Consider the following 16,773-nt stretch of genomic DNA (forward strand, 5'->3'; position numbering starts at 1 on the left):
TCTGTTAGAAACTGCCCTACACCACCCTTCTCCTCCCAACAGTTTATTTAGGGGACTAGTGAGGCCCTGCCCTTCACAGCACCCACAGGCTAAGGTAGGGCTAGGGTCAGATCGCCCAGCCCAAGTTGTGTTGGACTCTGCCACTCAGGCCCTAATGAGGAGTTGCCAATTCATTCCCTAGAAGTAAAGGCTAAGAAGCACCCTGCACAGGCATAAAGAGGAAAGGTGGCTTTATGTCTGACAGAAAGCTTCGTCCTCCCCAAGGCCCACAGGATTGAGGCTGGGACTAGCCCAGCCTCATGACCTTGTGAATCCAGTCCACAAACACAGAGACACGCATGAAGATGGATGGCCAGCGGGGCCGTGCGCACACTCGGTTGGGGATTATAATTCCCTCCAGGACCCAGCAGTCGTGAGTAAAGCAGGCAAGTGGGCCCCCGTAGTCACCCTGGTAGGTGCAAGAACTGGTGAGGGCCTGGACCATGGTAGAGACTAGCCCCCTTCGGGGTGAAGCAGTACATTTTCAGCTTGCCAGGGGCCCTGCCACTGACCTCACAGGCTCCAGCAGGGGCCAACAGTCCTTCAGTGCACATCTCACTCTCGCGTACGCGACCTCGGTGCTTGATGTTACATTCCCGGTTGGAGATGACATTGAGGGAGGCTATGTTCAGGACCGTGTTGTCCCCTGTACCTACAGTGAAGAGAATGGGAAGAAGGATAGGGTCTGTGGGTAGTACACAAGGCTGGGCCTCTTGGCCTGGAACAGTCCATGCCCCTGCAGTGTACTCTTACCTTTGGTCTCGCCCCAGCCTGCGATCTCACACTTGGTGCCTGGAGGCACCACATACCACTCAGGGGGCAGGCAGATCAGGGCCACACGCTGGTTCAGGGTCGCAGGTCTTCAGCAAGAATGACGGCATTCAGGGTCTGAGGCCACAAGGCCCAGCCCCACCTCACACCCTCTTGACTTGTCACACACCTCTCCAGCTTGAGCAGAACAAGCTGGGAGCCAGAGGGCCCGCAGACCATCTTGGCCATTGAGATGCGCTGCAGGCCTGGCTGCCCGGGCTGTGGGTCCTGGAACAGGGTGCCTAGCCACACCTCATAGCCAGTGAGAGGCCCATGGCTGAGAGAGAAGCTCTGCTACATCAGTCGAGACTCAATAGTCTGCTGCCCAACACTCACCCATTGGCTTGCCTAGGGAAGGTGGCTAAGGGGGAGAGGAAGGCATGGGGTTGGGAGTCCCCAAACCCAAGGAAGGCTCACCAAGAGGAGAAGCACTGCCGAGCAGTCAGAACCCACTGCTCCTTCACTAGGGAGCCTCCGCAGAAGTGCTGGCCCTGCCTGGAGGAGTGCAGGTTAGGAAACGGTCCTGAGACACAGACACAGGCTGGACCTGCCATGTCTTGGCTAGGATCTGTGAGGCTGGGGCAGGTTCCCGCCCCCCCTACTGGCACAAGCACAGAGGATGTAGCATCAGCCCCTGTCTTGGAGAATCAGGCAGTTGTGCCTCACCGGTTGCGCAAGCTGACTGTCCAGGGTGAGTTCCCAGGCTGGCCGCCCACCACACGCAGCTTGGAGCGCCGTGGGTCCAGGCGGGTCACTCTCTTGCCACACTTCTCAAACAGCACCTGGTCTGGGGGATAGAATGTGCTGTTTGAAACCCCGGACTGGATGGAGATGGGGGGTAAAGGGACCACGACGCATAACTGGCCCAAGTCCGTACCTGGGGGCTCCAGGATGGACGGCGGTTGGTCATCATCTGAAAGACCCAAGTTCAACCGCGTTAAGGGAGCCAGCCTTTGGCGGTGGAGGCTAGGGGCGGGGCCCCGGGGCTGTGTCGCCCGTGCTCACCGCAGCGCCGCAGTGCACAGTAGTCGAACGTAGTCCCCGGATCTGTGGTGTAGCACCAGGGCCCGTGACTATCCCCGTCTGGGTTCCTGCAGAAGTTCTCCTCCAGTGGTGCGTGTGGGGCGGAGGTGGGGGTGAACCTAGGCGGGAGGGGGAGCAAAATCAAAGGGTAATCCCAAGCCCTCGCAAGCCTCCAGTTGCAGAGCCGAGGCATGCCGCCCTAGGGTTAGTCCCGGGCGGGGCCTGTGGCCTCGGTCTGGGAGGCACCAGGCGCGCTGGCGGACTTACTGCGGCTTGTGCGGCGTCCCCGCGGACCAGCGCTGACACCGGACGCCCTTTCGGGTCTTGCTGACTGAGCCGCGGTACAGTTCCCCCGCGCCATGGTAGCAGTCTGCGGCGGGCGGACGGACGGGGGCGACCGTCAGCCGGTTGTCGCCCCAGCCCTCCGGCCCCGTGCGTCCATCCCCAGCTCAGGCCTTACCCTCGGGCCGCACGTCGTCGGTGCAGCGCCGGATCTGGTAGCAGAAGGCCACGCGCATGCCAGGCCGCGATGTGAAGCACCAGGGCGCCTCCGATCCGTCGGGGTTCCGACAGAAGTTCTCCCGAAGGTCCCTGAGCAAGCACGCAGCTCAGCCCGGGTGGGTCCCAGGTCATGGGCTGGCCAGCCCGCCTGGTCGGGAGCCCAGCCTCCAGCTCCTCCCCAAGCCCCGCCTCCTTTCAAGCCCCGCCCGGGGCCCCCCTCAGGTCCCACCCGCAGGAGTAGCAGGCTCCCAGCGGCGGCCAGCCAACTCACTTGCACGCATACTTTTCCGGCGCAAAGCGATGCTGATGCGGATGCTGCGCGTCCCAACGCTGGCAGGGCACGCCCGCAGCGGTGGTGTTGACCGTGCCCCGGTAGCCCTCGCCTTTCCCGCGGAAGCAATTGAGCGTCGTGGCCTCCCGGCGCGGCTGTGCCTCGGACCCTTGGATGGATCGAGGCCGGTCGGAGCCCGAGTGGGAGGTGAGACTGGGGCTGGGGCGGAGCCCCACTGTTGTTGGGCCACCACCGGGTCACGCCCAGCCCCTCCTCTAGTCCCAGCCAGGCCACGCCCCCACGTGTCCCAGGTGCCCTCCCAGGCCCCGCCCTCACGCTCTACCGCAGCGGGGGAGGTCGCAGAACTCTCGCTTCATCTGCGGGTCCGCGGTATAGCACCAGGGCCGCTCCGAGCCGTCCGGATTCCGGCAATAGTTGTCGTCCAGACTTTTGTCCAGGAACCTAGAGGCGGTAGCCGGGCGTGAACAAGAGCCTGGGACTCAGGCCTTGTCTGGCCCCAACCAACTATGTGCTGCCTTACATCGCCCCGCCTCTGGAGTGCTGGGCCCTCCCCTTGCCCGCCCTCCTCCTGCCGAGCCCGCCCACGCGTACTTGCGGGGCTCGAAGGGGTGAGGGTGCGGGTGCTGCAGGTCCCAGCGCTGACACTCGCGTCCTGACTCCGTGCGGTCCACTGAGCCGCGGTAGTCCTCGCCATTGCACCAAAGGCAAGCGGCTGGAGACACAGGGCCGATGGGTTCGTGGACGGGCGTGGGCATGCTCCTCCCGCCCCAGGCTTGACCCGGAGCTGCTTACCCTCCCGGCAAGACTTAATGCCGCAGCTCTGGAAGCGCACGGCAGGGTCTGTTGTGTAGCACCAGGGACCTCTGGGGTCCCTATCCGGGTTGCGGCAGAAGTTGTCGTCCAAGCCATTTCGAAGTGTGGGTGTGTACCTGTGAGAGTAGCAATACAGTGCGTACTGGGGGCAGGCGCCAGGCCGGCAGGGACAGAGGGGAGCTGCAGTCTGTCTCACTTGTGGTCATTGGGGAACCTGTGGCTCCAGTGCTGGCAGGGTAGGCCACCCATGGTGATGGCCACGGTGCCCCGGTACTCGACCCCGTTGTCCATGATGCAAGTCCGAACATAGACTGGGAGCAAAAGACCCAGGATCAACAAGGCCTGAGACCCCAGCAGCCCTCTCCCCAGCCCGCCCTTCTCTGCAGCCACTCACTTTTCTTTTGGAAGAGATCACAGCGCCTGGAACGCTGCAGCCGTGTATGAGGTGAGTGCTGGGTCCATGGCAGCAACTGGCAACCATGGCTGCTCACATTGTAGTGGAAGGCCCTGGGAGGAGGAGCCACAGGGTAACTCAGTGCCCAGGTTCCCCTACCTCCAGTGTTATCTAGGTCCTTTGGCCACTCACCTGCAGTCCAGTAGGGGCCCACAAAGCCCTGCACATTCCTCAGCATTTGCCACATCTTCTTGCCAAGGCCTGGGCCCCACTGTGTGTAGCAGGTGTTGCAGCTCCGTACCCCAGAGCACCTGGAAGTCATTCAAGGGCGAGCGCTGCCCTGCAGGGTGGGCATGCGTGTCAGCACATGTATATCAGCACGTGCACACTTTATTCATTCAGGGGATCAAACTACAAGGCCTCTGGAGTGGACCCTGTCAGCCCATTCAAGGGTCAGACCCCTGTACTGGGTGGGAGAAGCAGGCCCAGGCATGATAGTTATCACTAGTGCACCTGTTTAGTGGGCAAGGCACTAGGCTCAGCTGTAAAACATATACTCTGAGAGCAGTGGGTGATGGTGCTTGCCCCATGGAGCTTATCCCATCTAATTTCTCAGATGAGACTGAGAAGGCTCAGAGGTATCTTATTAACCATGCAGAGGCCCAACCCAAGCATTCTGACTCCAAGTCTAGGCTCTCACTAGCATAAGGGCATATGCTAAATTAGAGAATTAGATCTGGCTCATAAGGGGTAATTGCCTGCACGTGTGCCTGCGTCTGTGTGGCCCTAATACTGCCTCAATGCTACAGCAGACTTTTTAACGCAGGCCTGAATAGGCAATGTGTTTATGTGTTCCTGGGGCTGCCCAGCTCTGTGAAAGAAGCCAAGGTCACTCGCTGCTCCATGCCCAATAGGAAAGTAAGTTCCTGGCTCAAAGAGCCGGATGGGCCTGGGGCCAACCCCTTTCTGAACGCAGATGGGGATCAGGGTTGAGGGGAAGGGCACTCACCAGGGGCCCCTAAGAACCCCGTCAGAAGCAGCAGGAGTGGGAGCCACCCCATCCTCCTGGCTGGAGGCTGCACTGTGACCCACCACAGCCCCATCCGGGAAGTTGTGAAACCTGTCCCTACGGGATTGGGTGGCTCTGTCTCCACACCCCCACTGTAGACTTGCTGGGGCCTGACCTGAGACCCAGTGGCAGGAATGCGGGTGGTGCCAGGCCTTAGGCCCTATAGGTGAGGTACAAGTGTCCTCACTCTGGCACATTTAGCCCCCCGAGAGGCCTCCCTATGTAGTGGGCAGTGTTGGAAAGGTTCAGTGGGGACACTTGAGGGCCCCACTGCCCCCCTCCCTTAGCCCCACCCCCTCCCCCTCCCCGCACCCTAGGCTGCTTTGAAGGGAAGGGCAGTGTGGACATGGTTGCTGCCAGAGGCCTAGGTTCCAGCCCGAAGGTGGTGATATTAAACTTTTCTGAGCTTCAGCTTTCCCCCGTAAAGTGGAGAATATTCCCTGCCCCAGCCTCAAGGAGCCTGCCCCTTTTGCTGTCTTATCGGCCCCAGCTGGAGGCAGGTCTGCCCACGCCCCTGTCAGCAGAGCCCAGAGAGGCTCCCCTCGCCCCGCCAGAGGTGCCATCCCAGGGAAGATGAGCGAGGCCACCCTTCTGGCCTGAATGGAGGTGAGGGTGACAGGTGGCAGGGACCCTGGGAGGCACGGCCTTTCAGACGTCCTAGGGGACCTGTGGGCCGGACCTCCAAGTACGGGTAGGAGTTGAGATAGGTGGCCAAGGTCTCTCCCAGGACACAGCGTTACGACATGGCTGGGCCAGGAGCTCCTCCTGCGTAGGCGGGGGTCGGAGGCGTCTGGGCAGTGGGGCAGTGGGGCGAGGCGGGGGCCGGGAACGTCCCAGCTGTAGGCCGCGGAGGGAGCCCGCCCGCTGGAGGCTGTGGAGGGGGCCCTCTGGCGGAGGTCGGGCGCGGGTCGGTGCGCGTGCGCGGCGGCCGCGCGGTTTGGCCCTGGACAGGCGCCGTAGCTGAGAGCTGGGCGGATGTTGTGAGCCCGGACGCGGCGGCCGAGGTTGGGGGTGAGTGTGAGGGGCGGCCGGGCTCCGAGGGGGGCGGGTGTCCGCGGCTCCCCTTGCGGCCCCAGCCCGTCTAGTGTGAGGGCGCTCGCCGCGCGAGGGGTCGCAGCCTGTGGTGCCAGACTCCGGGCCGGAGCTGGCCTGGAGGATCCTCCGGAGCTTGGGGCCGGGCAGAGGCGACTCGGGGAAACAAGCGCTGCCCTCGCGTCCTTGGGATCCGAGATGGGGTCGGTTCGGTTACAAGCCTTGAACTCTCGGCGGGGCTGAACAGGATCGACGTGGCAGGGAGCCCCCGAGCAAAGTCAAGCACCGCCTCTCACCTGGGTCCTCAGCACCTGACACCCGGAGTGGATGTCTGGAAGGTTTGCTCATCAGTTGAGTGACAGCGTCTAATCTGTCCTGCACCTGCTCTGGTGTGAGAGGGCTGGTGGTGGGCGGCAGGGCGGGGAGTCACCTTTCTGAGGGGCAGGAGTGGTGCCGCCTGGGAGTGGGCAAGAGTGTGTGGCGGGAGCAGAGGACCTGTTTGGGGTGAGATAAGAGAAGTTCTGTCTAAGGCAGTGCTGGAGGGCCAGCCTCTAGACCAGCACTGACTAATAGAACTTTATGTGAGGATGGGAATGTTCTTTATTTTCGGAGTCTAGTCCAGTAACCATTAACCACATAGGGCCACTGAATCCTTGAAATGTGACTAATATAATTGAGAAATTGACTTTTTAATTTTAATTGAAATTTAAATACCCGTGTGTGGCTAGTAGCTGCTGTGTTGGACAGCACAGCCCTAGATCAGTGAACCAGGCACCAGGGACTTAGTGCAGCTTCTGAAGCAGCTGTAGCAACACCATGGTATGTGAGGGATGGACAGCAGTGGGGACAGTGGCGCCTGTGAGGAGGGCAAGGGTGGTGCTCTGATGGGGTAGGAGGCTGTGTGTTTGATTGGGGGCAAGAAAGCTAGCAGGCCTTTGAAATAGAGAAGGGAGGATTCTGGAACTGAGGAAGGGGATCCTGGCTTTGGATGTAAGCAGGACTTGTAGCTGGAGATGGCACCAAGGCCTTGGATGGTGGACTCTACTTGATGTAGGGTTCTCTCTTCCAGATGTGGACCCACAGTGGCTTACAACCGAGAAGGATACAGGGGCTCTGCTCCTGGGCCACCTCACTTTGGACCCTTGGGTCTGATTTCACACTCGGCAGAAGCATTTGGTTTAGTTTAACAAACATATATCTGGCACCTGCTCTCTGTTGGGCCCTGTGTGAGCACTGGGACATGGTGGGGCCCTGTCACATGGCCCCAGACCCCCTCCCCCCCACCCCCCGTGTAGGAAGCTGGAAGCCCCTGCTTTCCTTTGCCCTGGGTTGATGTGTGCGTGAGTGTGCATGCAGTGGCTTCACCTGCTCCCAAGCCTTCCTGACACCACAGGATTGAGGTCAATATGGGGGCCCTTGGCTGGCTTCGAATAGCCAGGCTCTGCCTCTGCTTCAGCCCCCAGGACCACTGGCTGCCCACGAGAGATGAAAGATGGCATCCAAGGGGGCCGGCATGGCTTTCTCCCGAAAGAGCCACAGGCTGACCTCAGATGCTGAGAAATCTAGGGTCACAGGTAAGGGTTGGAAGGGCTGGGATGAGGCTCCTAGTGCTGAGGGAAGAAGGAGAGAGGCAGCAAAGTCCCAGGTGCATTGAGCCTCAGGCCTTCCTGCACCCCCTGTACCTGTGAGTCAGCTCTTCTCCACTAGCAGCCATGGAGCAGGGCACCCACCGTGACTGCTCCGCTGACTCCTGTGGCTGGCCTAGGACCAGGAGCCTCTGTGGCCAGTAGGGGCTGGGAGCCCCACTGACCATGTGTCCCTTCTCTCCCTTCTGACCTGTGGCGCAGGCATCGTGCACGAGAAGCTACTGGACGACTACCTGCACCGCATCTTTTCCTCTACTGATCGTGCACCCACGGCAGCCACCAGCAGGTATGGCCAGGTGGATCTCCCTTCCTCACTCTGTGGGACCAGACCAGAGGCTGGAGACTGCATTGTGGGGAAGGAGGCCGGGGCTCTGGGTAGGCTGGCTTGGGTTCCGTTCTTGCTCTGCCACTCCTGGCTGTGAGACCTGTGGCCAGAGAGTCCGCCTTCTGGACTCCACCTCTTCCTTTCCCCTGGCAGTGCTAGTACCTTCCTTCTGAGAGTATAGTGGAGGTCAGGGGCATGATGTGCACTCAGCATGGCACTTCGCACCTATTTTACACTCAGCATCTGGTCCATGTGCACCTGCCCTCACCACTGTCGCACCCTGGCCCTCTGAAGCCTCTGCTTGATCTGTACAGCACAGATGCCACCAGCCCTTTATTCCTTGCAAATTTAATGTATTTAAGTTTAGCTCATATCAAAACTACAAGTGGGGAATTCCCTGGTGGTCCAGTGGTTAGGACTCTGCACTCTCACTGCCGAGGGCCTGGGTTCGATCCCTGGTCGGGGAACTAAAATCCCGTAAGCCACTTGACACGGCAAAAAAAAAAAAAAAAAAAAAAAGTTATGAGTGCCCTTTAGCAGAAACTTACATAGAAAAAGAAAAAGCAACTGTCATCTTCTTATTCTAATATAACCATTTGAGTGTGATTCCTTTTTGTTTTCTTTACCTCATGATGTATGTAGTTTGGGTTATGCTGTGTGGAAAATTTTTTTTAGATTTTTGTCACTGTCAGCTTTTTTGAAGTTATTGAGGAATAATTAACATACAGTAAACTACATGTATTTAAAACATACAATCTAGTAAATTTTAACATGGATAACCTGTGAAACCAGCAGTGCCATGAACATATCCCACACCTCCAAAAGTGTATAGTTTAAATCCTATTTTTGTCATCAGACGTTATTCCTGAATGTTTTTCTACACTACAGATTGATCTCGGTGGGCATCTTTTAGGTCCAGGAATCTGCCTGATCACTGCCCTAGTTTAGAGGGGCTTTTGTTTTTGTAAACAGTGCTGCATAGACGCCCAGGGTTGGAATCACAAGGCTAGAGTATTTGAATTGCAATCACTTTTAGGACTGTTGCTGAATTTCTTCTTCAAAGGGTTCTGTACATTCTTTTTTTAAAAAATAAATTTTTATTTTTATTTTTATTTATTTATTTATACTTGGCTGCATTGGGTCTTTGTTGCTGTGCGCGGGCTTTCTCTAGTTGTGGCGAGTGGGGGCTACTCTGTTGTGGTGCATGGGTTTCTCATTGCGGTGGCTTCTCTTGTTGCGGAGCATGGGCTCTAGGCATGCAGGCTTCAGTAGTTGTGGCTCGCGGGCTCAGTAGTTGTGGCTCGATGGTTCTAGAGTGCAGGCTCAGTAGTTGTGGCGCACGGGCTTAGTTGCTCCGCGGCATGTGGGATCTTCCCAGACCAGGGCTCGAACCCATGTCCCCTGCATTGGCAGGTGGATTCTTAACCACTGCGCCACCTGGGAAGTCCCGGCCTGTACATTCTTTCTCCCTGCAGTGAGGCATGTGTGTCCCCATGTCTCAGCCCCCTTGCCAGCCAGGGCTATTCTGTCTTTCACAGTCTCTGCTCGCTGGGCAGACCCAAAGGGCAGCATCGTTGCCTGTTCCATTTAAGCAGCTGTGGTGACCAAAGGGTTTCTACTTGTGGAGGGCTGCTGCCCACCTCCACCCCAACCCCAGCCCTGGCCTGTTCCCAGGGCCATCTGATCCCTACCTCATGTGATACCAGAAATGATCCTGCTGCCACTGGTGCCGTGGCTGCCAGGAGGGAGAGCAGGTGGCAGAGCCGTTAGTCAGTGGTTGTGTGGATGCAGAACTCTGGGCTGGAACCTGAGCAATCCAGAAAGGGTAGGCAAGTGCTGGGGTTGGCCAAATGGGCAATGTTGCAGGCGTTCACTGAGGCTGAGTGTCAGGTTGGCCACCCGAAGCTGCTCTTAAGAGCAGGCACAAGACTAGAGCAGCCCTCCCAGGTGTGGGCCTGTCAGAAATTCTGTTGCAGAAGCCTGCTTGATCTCTGGGCGCATTGGGGTGTTGAGAGACAGGGTTGGCTACAGCCTTCCATGTTACTGGCGAGGCACCCCATTGCACGGCTGCCTGCTCGCCTTGGCCTGGGGCTCAGTAGGAGTAGGGAGGAGGCTTCATGGATCTCCACCTCCTGTAGCTCAAGGTCAGTTGTAGCTCACAGTGTGGGAACATGTGGCCCCTGGGCCTGGGTTGAAGCTACCTTGCCAGAGAGTCAGTGCTTTGGCCCATCTACGTGCCCTTCCAGAGCCTACTCTCTAGCGGGATGAGTGGGGTGGGAACTGGGATTAGAGTTAGAAGAGCAGGTGCCAGCAGTCTGTGGGCTGGATCCAGATGGGCGTCAGGCCTCTGCTCTTTGAGCCCTGCTAGTCAGCACCACCTCATTCCCTGCTATTCTTAGCAACTGAACTCAGGACTTAGCTGGCCAGTGTTAGAGCTCTTTCTCCTCTGGGCATGTGTGCTGGGAGGATGAGGGGGCCACTCAGGCAGATTTTCCTAGGCCCTTTGGCTGGGGCAGCTGACAGATAGGCAGGCTGTGTGCTCTACTCTCCTCTACAGGTGGGTCCAGGACAGAGCCAGCCAGAAGCTAAGAGGGCTGAGCCCTTTATCCTCCCAGGACATGTCTCATTCAACACACAGGCTTCCCTGGCTGGGACCACAGACCTGGGGTCAAGGACTGGACTAGCTGATCTTGGTACTGACCATCTTGGGGATCAGCACTGCTCCCAGCCTTCCCTGCCCAGGCATAATCAACAAGCCACCTCCAAGAGTGGGGAGGTTATGGGCTACGGAGGGCGCATTATTCCTAGGAATCTTCACAGCATCTCTGAGCTACAGCTCTTGTTCCATTTATACAGATGAGAGGATTAAGGTTTAGAAAGAGTTCTTCCTTCTTTTTTTTTTTTTTTTTTAAACAGTCTTGAGGTGCACCAAATTTAGTGGATAATCCAGTCTTCTGACCCCCAGCATGCCAGAATCTGGGACTGGTACAGCCCTTTTTCTGGAGTCTGGGCAGCCACCCTCCTAAGCTCAGGAGAAAGGGACTGGGAGAGGGATTTAACGTCATCTGGCTGGTTTCAAGGACTTTTGGGACCCTCGCAGCCTCTCGCTCTCCCCAGGAAACTCCTGAACTTCCAGAACCTGCCAGAGCACCTGGACCAGTTGTTACATGTGGACGAGGAGGCGGAGGAGGAGGAGGAGAGCCAGGGTCGGTGACAGCCTCAGGAATGGGACTGGGGAGCCAGGGCTGGGCCTGGGGGGCTCAGTACCCTCTCTGCATCTGTCAGGCCCTGTGCCTGGCCCAACCCCACACCCTCTTCTCTCCTTTCCAGGAAAGGTTGAAGGGCGGCTTGGCCCGTCCACTGTGGTCCTGGACCACACGGGTGGCTTCGAAGGGCTTCTTCTGGTGGATGATGACCTCTTGGGGGTGAGCGAGGGCAAGGCGTGGGGTCCCAGATCTAAGCCCCTCCTGACACAGCCCCAAGCTCCTCCTGATGTGGCCCTGGTCTCGACCTTTCTTGATGGGGCTGCAGCCACAGACCCCTCCTGATGTGGACTATTGAGTCCCCAGCTCCCAAACCCTCCTGACATAGCCCCGAAACCCTCTTGGTGTGACCCCAGCCCCAAGGCTTTCCCAGCATAGCCATGAGCCCCTCCTATCATGCTCCCGGCCCAAAATCCCTGCTGACCTGGGTCTAGCCCCTTCCACCCTGTTCAGGCACAGGACAGTGTTGGCCACGACAGGCGTCGCCACCAAGGCGAGCCGAGTTGGAGTGGGGTCGTTCTCCCTTGGGGTGGCACCCCGTATGCCCGGGAGGAGGTTCACCACCCCTGCTCTCCACCCAGGTGATTGGACACAGCAACTTTGGTACTATCCGCTCTACCACATGCGTGTACAAAGGTGAGACCACGCTCTGCTGTGGCCCAGGGAGTTGGGAGGAAGTTTGAGGGCCCGGGCCAGAGGCAGGAGGCAGTCTTTGTTTCCCTGCTGGGTTTGACGTGACTTTTTCCAGGGAAATGGGTCTACGAGGTGCTCATCTCCTCCCAGGGGCTCATGCAGATTGGCTGGTGCACGATCAACTGCCGCTTCAATCAGGAGGTACATGTGGGAGAGGGACCCCTCCCAGGGAGACCTTCTCTTGGCAGCAGGCCTCATCAGGGCTCAGGCAATCCCCCAACCCACATAGGGTCTGCTCAGCACCCTCATCTGGACTTCCCTCTGGAGGAGACATAATGTGTCCCACCCCATCCCAGGGCAATCCAGCCCCGAAACAGCCCTCACTCCTTCCCTCAGAGCATCAGCCCCATTCTGTAGAGCCACGTGGGTCCAAGGCTGGTGGCTGGTGGGCTCTGGCCCTGCCCCTCCCCACCTCCCCCAGACCTCACAGACAGTTCCTCCCTAGGAGGGGGTTGGAGATACACACAACTCCTATGCCTACGATGGCAACCGGGTGCGCAAGTGGAACGTGACCACGACGAACTACGGGAAGGTGAGGCCCGGGCCCCCTGCAGCCCAACTGGCCCATGTCCATCCCCACAGCTTGGTGGGGGCCACTGGGCAGCGCTGAGGGAATGTAGGGCACCAGGGGGAGGGCAGGGACTGAGGTCCTCTGTCCTTGTGGCCAGTCTCCCCTGGGTGGCAGTGGAGACACAGCTGGAGGGGGGCAGAGTGGGCAGGCTGCTGGGCTTCTGCACATCTATAAGTCTTCCTCCCCTGGCAGGCGTGGGCAGCGGGGGACATTGTGAGCTGCCTGATCGACCTGGATGAAGGCACGCTGTCCTTCTGCCTGTGAGTCTCCTGCCTCTATTCACAGGCCTGGCCTCTGGGGCATCCCCAGTCTGCCCTCGTGTTCCAGGCCCTGTAAGGGGCCAGGCTGGCTTCGGTAGCCTGAGGGTGGGCAGCCCCCACAGAGGCCTGCTCACTGGTCCATTTCAGCCACATCCTTCTTAGCACTGGCTCATGGACCCTCCCTTCTGCTCCAGGAATGGTGTGTCTCTGGGCACTGCCTTTGAGAACTTATCCAGGGGCCTGGGCATGGCCTACTTCCCAGCCATCAGCCTCTCCTTCAAGGAGTCTGTGGCCTTCAACTTCGGCAGCCGTCCCCTGCGATATCCTTTTGTGAAGAAGGCTGTGGGCTGCTTGGATGCTCTTGAGGAAGCCAGGATGGGGGTCTCCCTGCTCCAGGAGCTCTGCGGGCTGGTGGCAGGCCCTGCTGCCGGGAAGAGTGAGTAGGGTACAGCTGAGGTGGGTGCTGAGGACAATGCTTGCAGCAACCTTGTTAGGTGGGTACCATTGCTGTCTCCACTGAACAGGTGAAGAGCATAAAGTGGCAAGAGAAGTTTTGCTTCACAGAGAAACGGGAGGGTTGTGATGCAAACCAGGCAATCTGACCTCTCAGCCCTGCCCTGGAGCCCAGGCCCTTCTGCAGGGGTCTCAGTGGGAGGGGGTAGGTATTCTGAGCCACAGATCAGGTGTTGCTGGCTTAACTCTGTGGCACCTACCCAGTGGTGGGCTACCGGCCCCTGCAGGACCCACCAAGCGCCGACCTGGTTCGGGCACAGGAGTTGCTGGGCTGCTTCCAGGCAGTGCTGAGCGTGGAGCTGGACCCCGTGGTGAGCCAGCGTCTGGGCCGGGTATGCTGGGGGCTTTCTACAGCCCTCTGCCTCTCACAGTCCCTTCCTCCCCGCCCACACAGCAAGGGCGGCTGGTGGAGAAGGAAAGCTCTGAGTGGCAGTTGCAGGGCCAGCCCACCGTCCTCCTCACACTGGCTCACATCTTCCATCGCTTCGCACCGCTCCTGGTGAGGGGACATTAGGGAGGGGAGAGGCGGGCCATGATAGAAACACCCCTGCTGAGGGCTGGGATGCTGAGGTGCATGAGGTCCAGCAGCATCACCTGTCAGGGGCCCCTGTGACCAGAGCCCTTAAACCCCAAGGATGTCACTGGGTGAGGAGGAGACACTTCCAGCTGAGGGTATCAGGGGGCTTCCTAGAAAGAAGATCGAGGGGTGGTGACATCACAGTCCAAGGGAATGGCATGTGCAGAGCCCCAGAGGCGTTGTTGGGTAGCAGCATTTCCTGTGTCTCCATCAGACCCCAGAAGGGCTCATCCATGACTTGGGGTTGCTTGACGGGGACCAAGAGTCCATCTGTGGCCTTGGCCACGTGCCAGGGCAGGGGGGCCCTGAGTGGGGCAGGAGGCTGCCACCTCACTGGCACCCGCCCTTGGTGCAGCGCAAGGTGTACCTGGTGGAGGCCGTGCTCATGAGCTTCCTGCTGGGCGTCGTGGAGGCGGGCACCCCCGCACAGGCGCAGTCTGTGGTGCACCAGGTCCTGGATCTCCTGTGGCTCTTCATGGAGGTGAGGCGCCGGATATCAGCCCTCAGGCCAGGATGTCAGGCTCCACTGAGTACAGGGAGGGTGTTGGAGAAGGCCGCATAGATGGCTGTCCCGGGGCCTGCCCTCAGCGGGTAGCTGTGCAACCTCACCTCCCTCTTCCAGGACTATGAGATGCAAGATTGCCTCAAGCAGTTGATGATGTCCCTGTTGCGGCTGTACCGGTTCTCGCCCATCGTCCCTGACCTGGGCCTGCAGGTAGGAGCTCCTGCCCTGGCCCTGAGCCCCCTGGGCCTCACCTGCCCACTCTGAGCACCCTCTCCCCACAGATCCGCTACCTGCGGCTCACCATTGCCATCCTCAGTCATGAGAAGTCCCGCAAGTTTCTGCTTAGCCACGTCCTGTATCCTCTCCTTGCTACTAGGCAGGCCAGACATGCGGTGCCCTCTGGGGTCAGCAGAAACCAGGGAGGGTGGTGTGCCTCTGCCCAGGGTTCCCCACGGAGGCTCAGGAAGACCAGAGCCACCCAGCGTGTGAGTCCTTGTTCCAGGACCCAGCCTTCCCAGCACTTTCTCTACAGAGCAGGGAGGGTAGAGCAAAGGATCCAGGCTGGCTGGCTGGCTGGCCTGAGCAGGGATTTCCAGATGCCTGCAGGCTCTTGGGCCACCCAGAGGTGGAGGGTGGGGGGCAGGGGGGAGCCATCAGCGCCTGCCCTCTTCAGCCAAAGCACTGCACTTCTATCTGTGCTCCATGGCGGGGGTTCCTATGAAATCTTCTCGAAGGAGTCAGCTCCTCCTGTTTCCCTATAACGTTGAGAACTGCAGGTGCAGGAGAGAGAGCATAGCTTCGGGCCCCTGGCTGGGAAACCTGTGCTAGTAGCTGTCTTCTCTCTGTGGGGTCCTCAGCCTCTAGGAGGCAGAAACAAATAGAGAGGCTGCCAGGCCCTCTCTCCAGCTGTCCCACCGTCATCTGTTCCTGTGACAAGTCTTCATCGTGCCCTTGCTTGGAATTGGGCTTGGTGGGTTTGACAGCCACAGCTGTTTCTCTGGGCTCACAGTCAGTGGTGACAGGCACACAGCAGCGATGGCACCCTGAGGACTGGGAGAGCTGTGGTGGGCATATCCAGAGGTGGGTAAGTTTCGGGAGGGCTCATGAGGGTGTACGGGGCACCTTGTGGTGAGCGGAGCTCTGCCTTAACGACCACCAGCTTCGACGTGCTCCGGTCCGTTGTCTTCTTTTACATCAAGAGCCCCCTGCGTGTGGAGGAGGCTGGCCTACAGGAGCTCATCCCCACCACCTGGTGGCCCCACCGCTCCAGCAGGGAGGTGGGCAGCCCTGACTTGGGTGGGCGGTGGTCACAGTGAGGGCTGACCCGGGGTGTCTGAACCACCTGTACATGACACGCGAGGCCCCTTCCTGGGCTGGGGGTGGGAGTAGGGGGTCTTTTGTCTGAAGTAGACCAGGGTGAGCCTTGCCATCTTTCACCCCCCTCCCCTGCCCCGCCCCTGCCCAGGGCAAAGACAGTAAGGAGATGAAGGACGAAACCTCCGAGGAGCGGCTCCGGCGGCGTGCCTATGAACGGGGCTGCCAAAGGCTCAAGAAGCGCATCGAAGGTCAGCCCCGTTCCTCAGGCACTGGGTAGGGGGTGGAGGATTTCTGTGCCTGTGTACTTGGGGGCACTTGGTAGTGACCATGCTTAGGTTGGACTTGGGGATCCCTGGTGGTGGAGCCTCAGTCCAAACCTGCTCCCCCTGCCGGTCCCCGGGAGCCTGAGGGCAAGGCCCTGCCTGAGGAAAGCTGTCCTGTTCCCCACCCCACCCCCAGTGGTGGAAGAACTACAGGTCCAGATCCTGAAGCTGCTGTTGAACAATCAAGATGACAACGGGGTAAGTGATTCCCAGACCCCTGTGTGGGTCCCTGGCCAGGAGGGGTATCAGACCGGGCCTGGAGACCCAGAGGGCAGGGCTGGGTCAGGCTCTTGTGGCAGGGTGCAGGCTAAGTTGAGTCCGGTTCGGGGCCAGGATCCTCAGCTCATCACAGCCTTGGCTTTCCTTCCCCCGAAGGGCGAAGCTTCTAGGTACATCTTCCTGACCAAGTTCCGAAAGTTTCTGCAGGAGAATGCCAGCAGCCGGGGGGTAGGTATCCCCAGGCCAGCCCACCAGGGCCCCCTGGCTTTGTCGCAGCATTTGCACCTGTAATTCTGGCACTTCTGCATTTCCTCCCCGCCTGCCGCCCTACCCTCTCTGCTCAGCCCAGGGTCCTGGGGCAGGGCCTTGGATGAGGAGTGGGCTGGCCTCCGGGCTGCACAAATGCATGTCTTACACCTGTGCCTGCAGAACATGCCCATGCTCTGCCCCCCCGAGTACATGGTCTGCTTCTTACACCGCTTGATCTCAGCCCTGCGTTACTACTGGGACGAATACAAGGCTTCGAATCCATGCGCTACCTTCAGTGACGGTGAGTGTGGCCAGGGCCTCGAGTTGTAGACGCTGGGC

General features: G+C 59.3%; 2 protein-coding genes and 1 non-coding gene across 14 annotated transcripts in view; 2 read left to right on the forward strand and 1 right to left on the reverse strand.

Moving 5' to 3' along the window:
- Positions 1 to 213: 213 nt before the first annotated feature.
- On the reverse strand, positions 214 to 4,990 carry MST1 (macrophage stimulating 1). The gene is made up of 18 exons (XM_067754446.1): positions 4,882 to 4,990; positions 4,065 to 4,212; positions 3,873 to 3,985; positions 3,675 to 3,789; positions 3,458 to 3,594; positions 3,257 to 3,377; positions 2,988 to 3,106; positions 2,645 to 2,813; positions 2,333 to 2,463; positions 2,140 to 2,242; positions 1,855 to 1,991; positions 1,727 to 1,762; positions 1,516 to 1,636; positions 1,267 to 1,344; positions 980 to 1,126; positions 793 to 899; positions 552 to 691; positions 214 to 448 (listed from the first exon to the last, which is right to left on the reverse strand). The coding sequence occupies exons 1-18, from the start codon at positions 4,973 to 4,975 to the stop codon at positions 287 to 289; spliced, it is 2,178 nt and encodes a 725-aa protein (XP_067610547.1). The 5' UTR covers positions 4,976 to 4,990; the 3' UTR covers positions 214 to 286.
- RNF123 (ring finger protein 123) overlaps positions 3,458 to 16,773 on the forward strand; it is a 31,444-nt gene continuing 18,128 nt past the window's right edge. Inside the window, exons 1-21 of one of the 12 annotated variants that reach the window (XM_067754430.1) lie at positions 5,867 to 5,952; positions 6,221 to 6,362; positions 7,430 to 7,547; positions 7,821 to 7,905; positions 11,062 to 11,150; positions 11,275 to 11,369; positions 11,789 to 11,843; positions 11,956 to 12,041; positions 12,346 to 12,432; positions 12,664 to 12,731; positions 12,926 to 13,051; positions 13,441 to 13,555; positions 13,639 to 13,743; positions 14,177 to 14,302; positions 14,444 to 14,536; positions 14,608 to 14,681; positions 15,486 to 15,603; positions 15,792 to 15,891; positions 16,103 to 16,164; positions 16,342 to 16,413; positions 16,615 to 16,735. In XM_067754430.1, the coding sequence (XP_067610531.1) occupies positions 7,466 to 7,547; positions 7,821 to 7,905; positions 11,062 to 11,150; positions 11,275 to 11,369; positions 11,789 to 11,843; positions 11,956 to 12,041; positions 12,346 to 12,432; positions 12,664 to 12,731; positions 12,926 to 13,051; positions 13,441 to 13,555; positions 13,639 to 13,743; positions 14,177 to 14,302; positions 14,444 to 14,536; positions 14,608 to 14,681; positions 15,486 to 15,603; positions 15,792 to 15,891; positions 16,103 to 16,164; positions 16,342 to 16,413; positions 16,615 to 16,735 (1,759 nt within the window). In that variant the 5' untranslated portion in view covers positions 5,867 to 5,952; positions 6,221 to 6,362; positions 7,430 to 7,465. The other 11 variants (XM_067754434.1, XM_067754432.1, XM_067754436.1 and 8 more) reach the window with 11 other exon arrangements.
- Positions 8,339 to 8,411, forward strand: TRNAE-CUC (transfer RNA glutamic acid (anticodon CUC)). The gene has a single exon. It is a non-coding gene; the product is annotated as a tRNA-Glu (tRNA).

This window comes from Pseudorca crassidens, chromosome 10 (genome assembly GCF_039906515.1).
Source record: "Pseudorca crassidens isolate mPseCra1 chromosome 10, mPseCra1.hap1, whole genome shotgun sequence".
Lineage (NCBI taxonomy): Eukaryota > Metazoa > Chordata > Mammalia > Artiodactyla > Delphinidae > Pseudorca > Pseudorca crassidens.